The following is a 15,320-nucleotide window of genomic DNA, read 5'->3' on the forward strand; positions in this document are numbered from 1 at the left end:
CCACACGTGATCAAACAGTGCGGGTGAACAGCAACAACTGCGCCTCTACCCACGGCCTGTTTCCTATGAAATTTTGGGTGATCACTTTAATTTTATGGAAACTCATTTATTACCTCCCTCTGCTCACATAGCAGATAATATACAATATTTGATTTTTTCCAGTGTGACTGTATGTAATTAATATATTTGAAATATTTTGGGGCTTAAAATATAGAAGCAATGAAATATTATCAAAATGAATGGACTGTGGACCCTAAATGTGTGAACTCTGGGAAACTGGAACATTAAGTAATATTTATTTGTGGAGGTATGTGGTTTCTTATCTTAAATCTATTTCAGTTTGTTCCACACTAGAACATTGAAAAATACTTCCCGAATAAATCCTGCACTTTTAGCAGCCCTGAAAGTCAAAATTATGGCTTTTTGTTACTATAATCTGGCTGCTTCTATTAAACGTCAAGTCATAGTGAATATGCCTAGTAAGAGGTATTTATTTTGTTTGCCAAAGGAAAAAGTTCTACAGATATTTTCAGACATTTGAGCCAGTAAAGCTTTTAAAGTCTTGTTCTTATATTTTGTGTATTGGCAGGTGCTTCTTGTTTCTTTTTTTTGTTTTCTTTGTTTTGAGAGGCAGGGTCTGGAGACGTTGCACAGGCTGGAGTGCCGCGGTGCTGTCCGCAGCGGTGGTCATAGCTCACCGCAGCCTCGGACTCCTGGCCTCACGGGATCCTCCCACTCAGCCTCTCCAATGGGCAGGACTACAGGCATGAGCCACCGCACCCAGCTGATGCTTCTTTTTTTCATCAAAATTAGTTTACAAGATCTTTTAATACTCATTAATTCATTCAACAATTATTTATGCAGCTCCTATTGTATACCAGGCACTGTGCTAGGTGTTGGGATTCAGCCATGAGCAGAAAATCAGGCAAAGGGGCCTCAAATTGTGGCACCCATAATCCAGTGAAAGAAGACAAAGAATTATCAAATAATCAGACAAATTAATGAAAACTTGTAAGTGTTCTGAATTAGAGAATCTGGTGCTATGAGAACATCTAAAACGGGGTCTGAGCTAGGTAATGGCAGGGCAGTATTCCCTGAGGAAGTGGCAATTGCACTGACAGGTAAACGATAAGAGCTGAAACTGGATTCCATGCAGAAGAACTATTAGGTGCAAAGGCCCCATGAGGCCAAGGAGCAGGCACCTGCGAGAGAATTAGAGGCAGCCAGTGGGGCTAGCAGAAAACTGGGGGAAACACGGTGGAGACAGGGTTGGAATGGACGGACGGAGCGGGTCAAGCCATGCAGGTGCTAGCCCATATGAGGGATCTCACCTCTATCCTAACTGGGAAGGTGTCAAGGGCTTATAAGCAAAAGGAGACAAGACCAGGTGTATGTCTTGGTTGGGTCCCTAGAGTTGAAAAGCAGGGACCACATTGTAGTGGGAGTGGGAGAAGAGTGGGTTCAGGGAGATGAGTTGAGACTATTGCAGTAAACCAGGCATCAGATGGTGGTATCTTTGCTCAGGGTGGTGCCAGATTGAGCTGGACAGAGATTTGAAATAAAATAGATAGGACTTGTTGACAAATTGGACGATATATGGCATGACTCCTGAGTTTCTGTTGGCCAAAAAACCTTTCCGAATTAAGTATTCTGCAGACCTGACATATTTATTCTCCAAGGAAATATTGTTTCATTGACCTTTAAGAATTCATTTATTCTACCAGCTTTTATGGAGCACCTATTATTCTTCTGGCTGCTGATGATATAGACATGGACAAGGCAGTCTCTCATGGAGCTTGTGCCTGTTGGAGCCAGAAACTGGTTAAGGTGAAAGGTAGAGTAATGATAATGGAAACAGTAAACTACTGGAGGTCAATTTTTCTTTTGGCCAATCAGAAATAAATGCACTTTTTAGTGCTTTACAATTTCTAAAGCCCTTTGCTACTTGACAGAACGCAGAGACGTTAGGAAGGTAGAAGAGGAGGAGCCAGCATCACAAAGTCATGGGAAGTCATTACTTGGGCTCAAGACTTCTAACTCCAAGGGTTTCCACTCATTTTTATTAAAACCATAACCAAGGCAAGGCGCGGTGGCTCACGCCTGTAATCCTAGCACCCTGGGAGACCGAGGTGGGTGGATCACTTAAGGTCAGGAGTTCAAAACCAGTCTGGGCAAAAGCGAGACCCTGTCTCTACTAAAAATAAAGAAATTAATTGGCTAACTAAAAACATATAGAAAAAATTACAGGCGCATGCCTGTAGTCCCAGCTACTCGGGAGGCTGAGGCAGGATTGCTTGAGCCCAGGAGTTTGAGGTTGCTGTGAGTGAGGCTGACGCCACGGCACTCTACCCCAGGCAAAGAGTGAGACTGTCTCAAAACAAAACAAAAACCATAACAAATGACATTAAAAAAAGCCTGCTAAATTTGAAAAATAACAGATTTAAGACCTTCCTCTCTCAATTGGGATAAAGCACATTTCTGGATTAAGTCTAAGAATCAAAAATGTACTCCTTTTGCCTTTGTTACCTAAGGTAACATAACCAGACTCTGGGGTAGCCAAATAAAGGTAGGGGGATTGGAAACCCTGAGATTTTGTATGATTCCTCATGGGAGGGAATAATTCCAGGCACGCATCTTGGAAGCTCGTGCCTGTACTTGTGGGGGAGCCTGAAACCCTGGGAAGGCAGGCCGGCCAGTCACCCTGTCTGGCTGCTTTCACTTAAGATTAGTTATGTAAATAATTTTAGTGTTTGTCTTCATTATTTTATTTCACATATTTAGTTCGTCTTTAGTAGACACTCATGGAGGGCTTTAGGTCAGTGTTCTTTTGTTTTACAAGACTATAAAGCTCAAACTGGGGGTGGTTCTCAGGATGTGATTTGAGTTACTTAGACCTACATAATGCTTATAGGTTTTAAAAAAAGAATCATCTTCCCTATCATTTATTATTTCTGAGGATTTTCAATTCTCACGGGAAAGGCACAATATCTGCTCAGTAACTAGAAAAAACCGTTTTCCCTTGTATCTGCCATATTTCCAATTACCAAAAATCAAATAAAATCAAATCACAACTGGATTCCAAGTGTTCAATGATGTTATTTATCAAAATAAATTTATTAAAAGTATTCAAAGACCACTTCAAAGTTTAGCTGCCTTCAAGACTGATTTTGGCACTCATAACAGACATTGTAGTTTTCAATACAACAGCACTCATTCTATTTCACACACCATTTAATAACACAAACACAGACCACTTCAGTTTCAGTGTTATAAGACAACAGTACTGATGATCTGTGGTCATAAGAACTTCACTACCCTTGCACATAATAAACATTTTAATGTTACTAAGTACTAAAAAACTAAAACTAAAACCACTACATGGTAACATGAGCTGATGTAGGGAAAGATGTACAGCCAGCTAAGGCCACATAATCCCAGACCTATTGATTTTAAACGCCTTTGTACCAAGAGAATTCCATCGTAATCATTTCACATTCCTGCTCTTTCAGTGAGACACCACATTCAGACCACACATTCCCTCCCTGTGTTCTGTGTGGTGAGGGAAGCTGTTCTGATACAAGCTTCTCCTAAGCAGTCACTGGCTTCCTGATTCACTACCCATCTTTGAATCAATAGTTCTGAGTGATGTTTCCTGAACACCCAGGCTGAAAATTCAAGGTCAGTCTTTTTGGTAGGTCACAGCCTTTCCCCACAGGAAAAATAATGAAATGTCCTCCATTTTGGGGCTCCCTTTTTCATCTCATGTGGCATGGGGCTCTGTGGTTATCTGAGGCTTTTTACACAAGTCCTGGTAGAATTCTGACTCCAAGAAACGGGGATAAGAGTTGTTCTCCATCAAGCTGTATACCCTTTTCTGGGCAGTTGTAAAGCAGCCACTCGTAGCCTCTTGTATATTTTGAGCAATCAGGGTTTTGGTTTGAAAGTCTATGTTTATCTGAAATAAAACAAAAAAGTGGTTTATTCAGTATTTTTAGAGATTGAAATTTAGTATTTGAAAACAAAAAATAAAAACTGTGTGATTAGCTCTACCAGCCACGTCACTAAAGAATCTTAATTCAAAGCTACAATAGGGGAAAAGTCTTTTTACCACTCCTTCCACTACTTTGACATCTCTTCAATTCTTTTGTTTCATTTCTGTTCTAAAGATTTCCAAATTATGCTAAAAGGAGGAACTTTTTTTCTTACCTCTTTTGGAGCTTCCTTTTCTATGAAGTCAGTATATATTTTCTTTGCTTTTGAGGACAGCTTTTGGGGTGATTTGGTTTTTTTAAAGTCTTCACAAGCCAGCCAGAATTCAATATTTTCTTCACAGAATTCAGATTTTAAAAAAGCCCTGAATGCAGCAAGACCATCTGAAAAGGGGAGGGAAAAAGCATGCAGAATGTGAAAAACTGAGTGACCAAATCATCTTAGTTTTTTGTAGACCTTCTCCCCATATTTTATTTCTAGATAATAGCAATTTTAGATTTTGCTCACAAACCTGTAATCCTCAGAATTTAGCACTTTAAAGACTAAGATGCCAGTAGGCAAAATGTTTAAGTTGGCATTCTGCTACACAAATATAAATACTTCACTGTCAATGCAAAATAAATATTTATAGGGGAGCCATAAATTCTCTGGGAACTAAGCCTTCTGAAAACAGTGTATGCAATGGAAAAGCTGACTCAACCTTAACTAGACGCAACTGCCACTTTAATTTTTTTAGGCTAATTTCTCTTTCCCACCTGGAGTGAATACTACATGCATTTCCATGGTTAAATTCTGGGAAACGAAGGAGAGAAAAACAGGCCATGTGCTATAGTGACTGCACAGTCTAAATTCCCTTTGTGCAAGCTGCTTCTTTGTTTTGCAGACCACCTTTCCAGGCTTTTGTGACACTAGCAGAGGATCAAATTCAAGAGTTAACTTACATTTACTTGCTAGCAGCTCATCGAATGCTTCTGACCACAGCTGCGCTTCCTCAGGAGAAGGCCTGCAAGAGACGTTCTGCACGTCAGTTTATGCACATCAGACTTCCCAGTTCAGTTCAGCAGCTAACCATTCAAATTTGCAAGTACAGGATTCTCAACTTACTTAATGAAAGTTTGTTGTTTGTTTTTCTTGTTGGTTTTGGGCTTCCCAGGAGTGGAGGAATTTTGCAAGAAGTAGCTCAAACGGTTCTTCCAATCTTTTAAACTGGAAAAAAAATTCACTAACTGGAAACATTGCAGCTGAAAGCATTTTTACCAAATAAATCCCCCATAGCTAAAGACAAACCACATAAGACAAAGAACTCTTCAAGAATAGTCTTATCCACTAAACATCTAAGCCTAATCTACTGAACAGTTTCATACATTCATCTGAACATAATGCCAGTTTTACAACTAAGGGAAGGGCTACCTTAAATCATCAGGGTATTTTAATGAATTGTTAATGAATTTAGATCAAAAGGCAGATGCTGTTTCTGGCCCACAAAGGACAGCAGTTTCTTTGCAAGGTTAATTGCAATTGCGAGATATTTTACACTTGATGAAAACGACAGCAGTGGAACTGCCTTGAGCTGGCCCAGGCTCATGTTCCGTCTCCCCCTGAGAGCAGGAGGTTCTGGACCACGCCAGAGGCTTTGCACAAAGAAGAGTGTGTGTGACTGATTCCTCTGCGCTTCCCCCTTTCCCACCTACACCGCTTTTAAGCAGACGCTGCAGAACAATTATTTGTTTCACATTCGTGGCCAGGTGAGAGCTGCTCTATAATTAAACAGAAACGGACTTAAAACGAGTATATTCAGACCGTGAACAGGTCCCACCCAGCAGCTGTGTAAGCCGACCAGAGCTCCGCCTGCGTCGTAAGATCGCGGGGACGCTCCCGCCGCAGGATCCCGCTGTCACCTTAATGCGGGACGTAGAGCCCAGTCGCAATTTCCCAGCGCAGCTCCCGCCGCCCTCATATCGAGAATTGTCCTCAGTTCCTGAACTCGACCAGCGTCCTTCGCTCACAAAATAAGTACCTTTCATACAGATTTGGCCTTGCCTAGCAAAGTAACCTTTTCCACATTCTGTTTCCTGCAGAGGCGCAGGCTACAGTTCCCTACCGTCAAAGCCCGGCCCGAAAGGACGGCGCCTGCGGCACACCGGCGGCGCCAGCCGCGCGACACGCGGGGAAGCCGTACTCACAGGGTGCGTTTCATCTTCTCCCGCTTCTCCTCGCTCTTGGGGCCGCCGCCCACGCCGCCGTCCATGGGTGCGCAGTCGTGCTGCACGGCCAGGAACATGGCTCCCTGCATCCCGCGCCCCGCCGCACGCCGCGCTTCGCGCCGGGCAGTGCGCGGCCGCTTTTATGGAGCGCCGCGGCCGGAGGCGTGGCCACGGGGCGCCGGCCCCCCTTCAGAGGGCGCGGATTGGCCGGCTGTACGGCTTCGGGCGGGGTCAGCGCCAGCCTGCTGCAGTCTCGGAGCCCGGGCGCTGCTGACGTCCGCCGCCCGTCCGTGCGCAGTCGGCCGCGTCGCGCCGGCAGGGGGCGGCCGCGAGCAGGCGGAGGTCTCCGCGCGCCGTCGCCGCCGCGCTCGCGGTCCCGAAGCCGACGGGGAGATGGCGGCCAGCGGGAAAGGTCGCCTGCTGCCCGCCGCGGCGCGGTGGCCTCGGTTTGAATTAGGAGAGGGCTCTCTTTGTTTCCTTTCTCGAACGTGCCCCTTCCCCGGGCTCGCGTCCTGTGCGCGCTCCCGTGGGGCCCGCGCCGACCGCCGGTCTGTGCGGAGCCCGGCCCGGCCCTGCCAGCCGCGTCGGCGCGAGGGGGCGAGCGGGGACCCGGGGAGGCTTCCCGGGGCCCGAGAGGGCAGGGGCAGTGGCTCTGTCAGAAGGCGGCGCTCCCGTGGGTGTCCATCTCCGCCGCGCCCGGCCGCGGCCGGCAGCCACTCGGGGGCCCGCTCCGCCGAGAGAAACCACGGGCTCCTGTGGCGGAGAGCCGGCGGGGGCGTCCCGGCCCCTCGCGCCGGCGTCCCTTAGAGTGCGGGCAGTCAGGGTTTCCTCACGACCCGTTCTTAGCTGGCTTAGGATTTAGCAGAACACTTAACTGGCAAAAAGTAGGGGGAAGGGGGGAGGAAGAGTTAACAGTTTCCTTGAATGCGTTTCATTTGTTAAATCTCCAGATATCATCTCTGCTTCTGCAAGCTTTCAATTGACTTCATTGTTTAGGGCGGACAGATCGGTTCCGCCACAAAACGAGCCCGCAGGGACGCAGGCAGGCTGCCCGGTGCACTGTCCAAGCGGGTTCCCGGTAAGCCTCTAAGGTAGACGGTAGGATTAACGGCGACGTACCGAGAAAGCCGCAGATGTGCCCCTCACCGTGCATTAGACCTGTTAAAACTGGAACCAGTTAGTACGTTCTTCCGATGACCTGCCAGTAACTGGAGCTCCAAGTTTGACTTGGAGGGCAAAATCTGCAGTTATCACTGAAGAGAACAGTCATGTACTTTGTTGTAGAAAGGAAATCGTTTAGATTTCAGTAGTGAATACTTTAAAACATGTTTGTGAGCTGTATAAATGTAATTTTCTCGAACATATATATGCTCTTTATTTCTAAAAGAACTTTGTATAATTGTACATCTATTTGCATTTTCTGATGATTCAATACTTACTATATATGTGTAGTAGGCAGACACTTGCTCTTTCTCACCAACACACACCTCAGTACATTTTCCCCGCAGAAGCCTGGGTGTTAGAATTCACTGTGGACGTGCAGTTCATTGGTGGGCCAGGAGTTCGGACACAGGCGGCGGGGAGAGCTGGGCTTCGCCTGCCGGGAGCCCTAGTTAGAGCCGAGCTCACCAATAAATGCTAATACCTGTCGGGACAGTCACTGTACACCTCCTTGAGTGGGTTTCTCATCTGTAATAAAACATGTCCTCATCAGCTTCGTAGGACATTATGTGACTGTTACATGAAAGGCCTTTTGTAAGCTCCACTGTACAAAAGCTTATTAATTTGCATATGTGTCAAAAAGGAAATGGCAAGCATAGCTATTCAACATGGAAAAATAAGAGCATCCTCTTATTTTTCACAGTTAATTAGATTATAAATATGCAAGTACTAAGTATCAAGATGTGACAAATTTGTAGGATATCAAGTTCATGATAGGTATTTAATAAATGCACTCTGGATAATAAACAAATTAGGAAATTAAGCAAACTGATTAACATTTAAACTTTTTAGAGATCTCCAAGCCAGAGAAATTCACTCATCTCAATATATTAAAGTGAATATACATATGTCCAGCAAGCAAATGGTTTAAATATATGGATAATTCTAGATGTTTTCATGCTTAATATAATTTGTTTTTTTCATAAACCCTTTCAGACTGACAAGTGATGTTACGTGGCAGAAAATTAATTTTTTCCTGATGATTATGTGGTTCATTAATAAATCAGAATGTAAATCAATTTATAATTTTTGTATCCATGGGTAAATTTAAGAATTAAGGCAATACCTACTGCCGACTGAGAAACCTTTTCCTTAAAAGGTCGCCATGTTAATGTGTTTTTAAAGATAGGCTGACATATTTAAATTGAAAGCTACAATGTTTGATACTTCCCTTTTTTTTGTTGTTGTTGTTGTTGTTGCAATTGGCTTTTAGGTAAATGGGGTTACTCCATGCTAAGATGACGCATATTTTCCATTTTTCTGTAGAGGAAGAAACAATGCAGTGGGTTGTAAAAGTTGCACAGCAAAGCCACATCTTGGGAGTGGCTGGTCAAAGCTAACCATATCCTGTATATTGAATCTACCATGCCCCCTACTGGAGAGACTGATTGCCAAGAGTGGTGGAGGTTCTCGGGTGGTTCTTGAACTTTTTGTAGTTTTTAAAAAGTTTATAGAAGAAGGCAAAGAAAAATTACAAGTTTCTAACAATACCAAAGGAAGATTATGAAGAGTAAAGATCTCCCCTGTCATACTTCCCTCTTCCCCTCCCACTCTATACTAACCATTGTTAATCAAATATTATTAACTAAAAATATATACAATAATTCTCCTATTTATGCTTTAAACATATAGGAACCAAGATATAATCTTTTAAAAATACAAAATTATCATTCTGTGTATTACTCTATTCTTTGCTTTTTTTAGTCAGTAAGATATTTTAATTTCCAAATTTCTAAAAGTTGTAAACCTATTGTTTACCTTATGAAGTCTTAAGTAGGCAGGTTAGTAAAAAAAAAAAAAAAGGAAGAAAAACTAGGAAATTAAATACCATGTGCCAAAGGATGTGATGAGTAACTGGAAAAAATGAAAACTTTAGTATCCTAGTTGTTGAACATATTTGATGAAGCATGACATCTGTCTTTTTTTTTTTTTTTTGAGACAGAGTCTCACTGTGTTGCCTGGGCTAGAGTGCCGTGGCGTCAGCCTTGCTCACAGCAACCTCCAACTCCTGGGCTCAAGCGATCCTCCTGCCTCAACCTCCCAAGTAGCTGGGACTATAGGCATGTGCCACCATGCCTGGCTAATTTTTTCTATATATATTAGTTGGCCAATTAATTTCTTTCTATTTATAGTAGAGATGGGGTCTTACTCTTGCTCAGGCTGGTCTCAAACTCCTGACCTTGAGCAATCCTCCTGCCTCGGCCTCCCAGAGTGCTAGGATTACAGGCATGAGCCACCGCGCCTGGCCTCACCTGTCTTTTTAAATTTTGTTTTTGTCTAATTTAACTTTAATTGGTAAAATAGTCTTTTAACAGTGAACATATGACTCACAAAATTCTGTACTCCTTACCCCTAATGTGATCTGAGATTTCAATATCATGATTAACTTCTGAGAATGTAATTTGCATACTCACAAGCTGAGAGAAAATTAGTGTTTTTGTCAGGAGTGAATCAGAGTTTAAACCGAATACTTGACCTGTAATAGAGAGGAGTTAGTAATTTTACCAATCCTTCCACTTAGTGCACTTCCATTGTTCTGTCTTAAATTTATCTGTGGCAAGGAGTAAGTTATACCTCAAATGCAGGCAGGGCCTACTTTAAATTTAATAGCCCCCTTCTTACAGAAATATCTGAATTCTCTTTGGAAATCAACAACAGCATCATGTTTTGTGGGTAATTTTTTCCTGAATAAAAAATACTAACATATTGAAATGCCACTAATAGATTTCTGTAGTTATTAGGCCTCCTGTAAGTTAAAGGACTATAACTATGAAGTCTAAATAAGGGAATTGTTTCCAGTGTATTCTTGTTGCTGCTCTATTTTTGTGCATAGAATACCAGGGGAGAGTAGGTGATTAGAAATATTTTCTTATAAAATAAGGTACATAGGTGGCATGTTGTCCACAAAGTACAGAGGTAAAGCTAGAAATTTCTTTTTTGGTATTTCTTTTGACTGGGATTTTAATTTCTGTTCATGGAATTTTATCAAACTATTGAAACATAAATTGTCCTATTGATTGATTTTTTACAATTTTGGGATATTAGATTAAAAATGTACAAGATTTCAAAAGTCTGTATGATAATAGTCACAGTCTTTTCTCCTTCCGTTTCTGAAAGTCTGAAAGAAGGCTATTTTTCATCTAGTAAATGAGGAATCTACAATAGTATTTTTTTTTCCAGTATACTATTTCTATGTAGATAACATTAATCATTTTAGATATGGTTTTTCACAAGCATGGACTACTTCCTAATAACCTAAAACCTCGTGGATTTTCTCTCCCAAATACAATTTTGAAACAAAAATTCTAAAATCTCAATGGAATTGAAAAAAAAAAAAGAATGCTTTTAAGGAGATACTAGTAGGCTTTGACACAATTGTCATGTTATAAATATTTGAATCTTAAATGCTGAGGTAAAAGCGCTAGTCCCTCCAAAAGTTCCCAGGTTTGAAGACAAAAAATAATTTTGCATTTCTTTTCATAAAGTACCCTTAGGAGAGCAGGCTGTCTGGAGGGACGGGCTATATGGGGACACTTGCCTTTTGTTCCTAGTCTACTGCCCTACTGTGGTTAGACTTTAGGCAAACTGCTTAGTTTTTTTTTTTTTTTTAGCCTAAAATATGGTGTTCAATGCTTAGTTTTCTTGTGTCTAGACTTCTTATCTTTAGGGCAGAAGTAATTATAACACTTTTCCTTTGCAAGGAAATTAAAAAAAAATAGTGTGGGAAATGCCCTGAGCAGCTTGGCTGATGATAGTACATAGTGCACAGGGCTGGCCTTGAACAAAACTTTGTCATTGGACTAGTCTCTTCTACGTGACTCTTGCCCATTTTTGTTGCTGTCTTCCTAGCACTTACCATTAGGTGCCATTCCTAGGGTGGCATGTCTGTCCTCAGGTGGAACGATTGAGTGAAAAGAAGGTCGTAAGTGTCTGCCAGTTCACAGAGCACCCAAAACCGGTTCTGTCTGGCTCCTGCGGAGGACTGGGCTTTCAGAGATGGAGGGGGCCGGGTAGAGGGGGCCTGCTTCCGTTTGGGGGCGCTGGAGGTGGCATCTGATCCATATGGGCCTGGCCCCTGGATCCCATGCTGTGGCTGCCTCACGCGCATCCGTTTTTGGGATCTGTTCATCTTGGTGATCCCCCTGGACTCCTCCAAATGTCCCTTTGGGCACATCAGTGATGTAAGGTCACTTTTTTTTTAAAGACTTTTTATAGAGCAGATTTGGGTTCCCAACAAAATTGAGAACACACACACAGCCTCCCCCATTATCCACATTCCACACCAGAGGTACATCTGCTGCAACTGACGAACCTCCACTGACACACCATTACATTCGGGTTCACTCCTGTTGGTGTATGCTCTATGGGTTTAGACAAATGTATTAATATAATGACATGAACCTACCATTATAGCATCACACAGGGTTATTTCACTCTGCCCTAAAAATTCTCTGTGCTCTTCCTATTCATCCCTCCCTCCATTATAACCTCTGGTAGCCACCAATCTTTTTTTCTGTCCCCATAGTTTTGCCTTTTCCATAATGCTACAATATAGTTGGAATCATACAGTATGTAACCTTTCCAGATTGGCTTCTGCCACTTAGAATATACATTTAAGTTTCCTACAAGAAACATTAAGTTTCTTTTCATGGCTTAATAGCTCATTTCTTTTTAGTGATGGATAATATTCCACTGTCTGGTTGTACATATGTTTATGTACATGTTTATTGTTATGTTTATTGTAAATATGTTTATCCATTCACCCACTACTGAAGGACATTTTGGTTGCTTCCAAGTTTTGGCAAATATGAATAAAGCTGCCATAAACATTCGTGGGCAGGTGTTTGTGTATACGTTTTCAGCTTTTTTGGGTAAATACCAAAAAGCATGATTGCTCAATCGTAGGGTAAGAGTATGTTTAGTTTTGTAAGAAATCACCAACTTATATTCCAAAGTGGCTGTATCATATGGCAGCCCCACCAGCAATGAATGAGAATTCCTTTTGTTCCACATCTTCTTTTGCATTTGATGTTGACACTGTTCTGGATTGGCCATTTTAGTAGATGTGTAGTGGTATGTCATTGTTTTAATTTGCATTTCCCTGATGACATATGATGTGGAGCATCTTTTCACATGCTTATTTGCCATCTGAATATCTTATTTGGTAAGGTGTCTGTTAAAATCTTGAGCCCATTTTTTAGCTGGGTTGTTTGTTTTCTTCTTATTGTTGAGTTTTAAGAGTTCTTTGCATATTTTGGATGACAATCCTTTATCATATATGTCTTTTGCAAATATTTTCTCCAAGTCTGTGGCTTGTCTTTTTATCCTCTTAACATTACCTTTTGCAGAATAGAGATTTTTAATTTCAATGAAGCCCACTTTATCAATTCTTTCTTTCATGGATTGTGCTTTTGGTGCTAGATGTAAAAAGTCATTGCTAAACCCAAGGTCATCTAGATTTTCTCCTATATTATTTTTTAGGAGTTTTATAGTTTTGCATTTTATGTTTAGGTTTGTGATCCATTTTGAGTTATTTTTTTCTGAATAAAGTTACTTTTTTGAAATATTTAAGTTCTTCCTTAAAAATGTTTTGGAAATATTCAGCTTTTTTTCCCCTGCCCCCTTCAGCTCTTTGTAAACATTTACAAAAAATTTATTTAGTATTTTGAGACAGAGTCACCCTGGGCAGAGTACAGGGTACAGAGTATGGCGTCATCATGGCTCACTGCAACCTCAAACTCCTGGGCTCAAGCGATCCTCCTGCCTCAACTTCCTGAGTAGCTGGGACTACAGCCATGTGCCCCCATGCCTGGATAATTTTTTCTATTTTTAGTAGAGACGGGTCTCGCTCTTGCTCAGGCTGGTCTCCAACTCCTGAGCTCAAGTGATCCTCCTGCCTCAGCCTCCCAGAGTGTGAGGGACTATAAGAGTGAGCCATTGTGCCCAGTCCAAGCTCTATACACATTCATTTTTCCATCTGTTTTTGAAGAATTCTCCACTATCTTTTCAGGGTTAATTCTCTCTATCTTGGATATTTGGCCAAAATGTATTTCTTTTTCTTAATGCGGTATAGGAAGGACTTAAAGTTGCCACTGGAGGCTGATCATAAGAAAGGAGCGAAAAAGCTAGAATTGAAGAAGATAAGAAGGAAACAGAAGACAAAAAAGCAAATGTTAAAGAAGAAAATCCAAGGACAATAGTGGTGAAAAAACAGATACCAAACGAGCCAAATCAGAACAGCTCAGCAACCTTTGAATTTGAAAGTGTCACCAACTTCAGAAAATCATTAAAAAGAGAAAATATTGGGAAGAAAATGTTTTCAAAAGACTTCTGGCTTCATTTTATACTACTTTGGCATGGACTGTATTTATTTTCAAATGGATTTTTTCATTTTTGTTTTTCTTGGCAAGTTTTATTGTGAGTTTTTCTAATTATGAAGCAAAATTTCTTTTTCTCCACCATGCTTTATCTGGTAGTATTTAAAATTGATGTGAGTTATTATGTCAAAAAACTGATCTATTAAAGAAGTAATTGGCCTTTCTGAGCTGATTTTTCCATCTTTTGTAATTATCTTTATTAAAAAATTGTACTTGGAAAAAAAAAGTTACCACTGGAGTGTCTGCCTTTCCCTTTCGAGCTGCTTTTCCACGCTTTCCTGATTGCAGTGAAGCTTTCTCATTTGGACACTCACAGTGTTTCAGTGCATCAACTACTTTATGTCCTTCAGTTAATTTCTAGTGTACATTTGGTTTCATTTTCTTAAAGAATTTTTAAAACTAAGTTTTAAAATAAGCCCAGCTGAAACCAGCACAGCCGTCTGGCCTACCCCAGCCTAGATGAGCCGCATTGAACTCAGCGACATCAGTCAGTGTCTTCAGATCCCTTTGCGTTAATCTTTGAGAAGTACACATTTTATGGTATATTTGTTATATCCAGTTTCAAGATTCTGCTATCCATGTTGTCTTCTTCATGGACGGCAGCCTGATCTGTCCTCTTTAGCAGATGGTTACCTACAGGCTTGATCTGGCTTTCTTTAGCATTTAAGAACTGTACCATATGCACTAGAGGGTTTTTTTTAACCTTTTCCCCAGATCAATAAGTTTGTTCACTCTATCTGCTCTTTAGCTTTTTTCATTGTTCAATATAACACATTTTAATATAAAAACAAATGATCAATATTTTATATGGTGCATATTCTTCTAAACAAGGGATCACTTCATATTTCTATAATTGTTCAACAGCAGATTGAAAACAGAACTATTTCGAAAACAGCTGAACTTTCAGATGATATTGACTTTCACTTATCACAGAATTCAAGATTTCTCAGATGTTAATACAAAGTCAAAAGTGTTAAACTTTGCAAATTGCTTGTGCCTGTTCCAGGCTATTGCACTGATAAACCCACAGACTGTATCCTTCCTTGCTTATATCGGTGGTCTTCAGAGCCAACAAGCGTTTCCTGATCCCAGACCATCATCATAACAAACCATCCAGTTAATTAAATGTAGAGTATGCCTATGAAAACATCATACTGATTCAATGTTGATATTTACACCATAGTTGGAAACTCCCATAATAAATTTTTCCTCCAGAGAAACAAAAGGTAACTTTCCATCTTGCTGGGCAATAGAAGTCATCAGGTCTAATGGCCATTCAAGACCTTTTTCCTCAGGGAGTTTCACTTTCTCAATGGCACCAAAATATTTTACTCAAAACACTGCACAGGTATCTGAATTATTGTTTGTCCTGAGCGTTTGGTGGAATCTGTAGTGAGGCTGGCCACAGTGCTGGGGCGTAAAAGATCCCTGAGGCTAGAATGTACAGACTCTTAGTACTGATTTCACTACTTTGGGAACTGCTACTACTGTGTAATTTTTTTGCCTTTCTGAAACATTTTTTCACCAT

General features: G+C 41.2%; 1 protein-coding gene, 1 long non-coding RNA gene and 1 pseudogene across 2 annotated transcripts; 1 reads left to right on the top strand and 2 right to left on the bottom strand.

The window, feature by feature from the left end:
• Nucleotides 1–3,076: 3,076 nt before the first annotated feature.
• Nucleotides 3,077–6,309, bottom strand: RGS2 (regulator of G protein signaling 2). The gene is made up of 5 exons (XM_012772397.2): nucleotides 6,174–6,309; nucleotides 5,095–5,196; nucleotides 4,932–4,993; nucleotides 4,207–4,373; nucleotides 3,077–3,955 (listed from the first exon to the last, which is right to left on the bottom strand). The coding sequence occupies exons 1-5, from the start codon at nucleotides 6,281–6,283 to the stop codon at nucleotides 3,761–3,763; spliced, it is 636 nt and encodes a 211-aa protein (XP_012627851.1). The 5' UTR covers nucleotides 6,284–6,309; the 3' UTR covers nucleotides 3,077–3,760.
• A 137-nt stretch (nucleotides 6,310–6,446) lies between these two features.
• On the top strand, nucleotides 6,447–11,003 carry LOC142863877 (uncharacterized). The gene is made up of 3 exons (XR_012914522.1): nucleotides 6,447–6,606; nucleotides 7,145–7,285; nucleotides 9,354–11,003. It is a non-coding gene; the product is annotated as an uncharacterized LOC142863877 (long non-coding RNA).
• Nucleotides 11,004–14,728: 3,725 nt separating this feature from the next.
• Nucleotides 14,729–15,320, bottom strand: LOC142863843 (integrin beta-1-binding protein 1 pseudogene; annotated as a pseudogene).

The sequence above is a fragment of the Microcebus murinus genome, chromosome 23 (genome assembly GCF_040939455.1).
Source record: "Microcebus murinus isolate Inina chromosome 23, M.murinus_Inina_mat1.0, whole genome shotgun sequence".
Lineage (NCBI taxonomy): Eukaryota > Metazoa > Chordata > Mammalia > Primates > Cheirogaleidae > Microcebus > Microcebus murinus.

Bases quoted from the DNA above. Each gene is read 5' to 3' on its own strand.
- RGS2 (XM_012772397.2), bottom strand. From the start codon at position 6,283: ATGCAGGGAGCCATGTTCCTGGCCGTGCAGCACGACTGCGCACCCATG. The intron at 4,994-5,094 runs GTAAGTTGAGAA...CGTCTCTTGCAG, and splicing joins AAACAACAAACTTTCATTAA to GCCTTCTCCTGAGGAAGCGC. The intron at 4,374-4,931 runs GTAAGTTAACTC...TCCCCTTTTCAG, and splicing joins TGAGCTGCTAGCAAGTAAAT to ATGGTCTTGCTGCATTCAGG.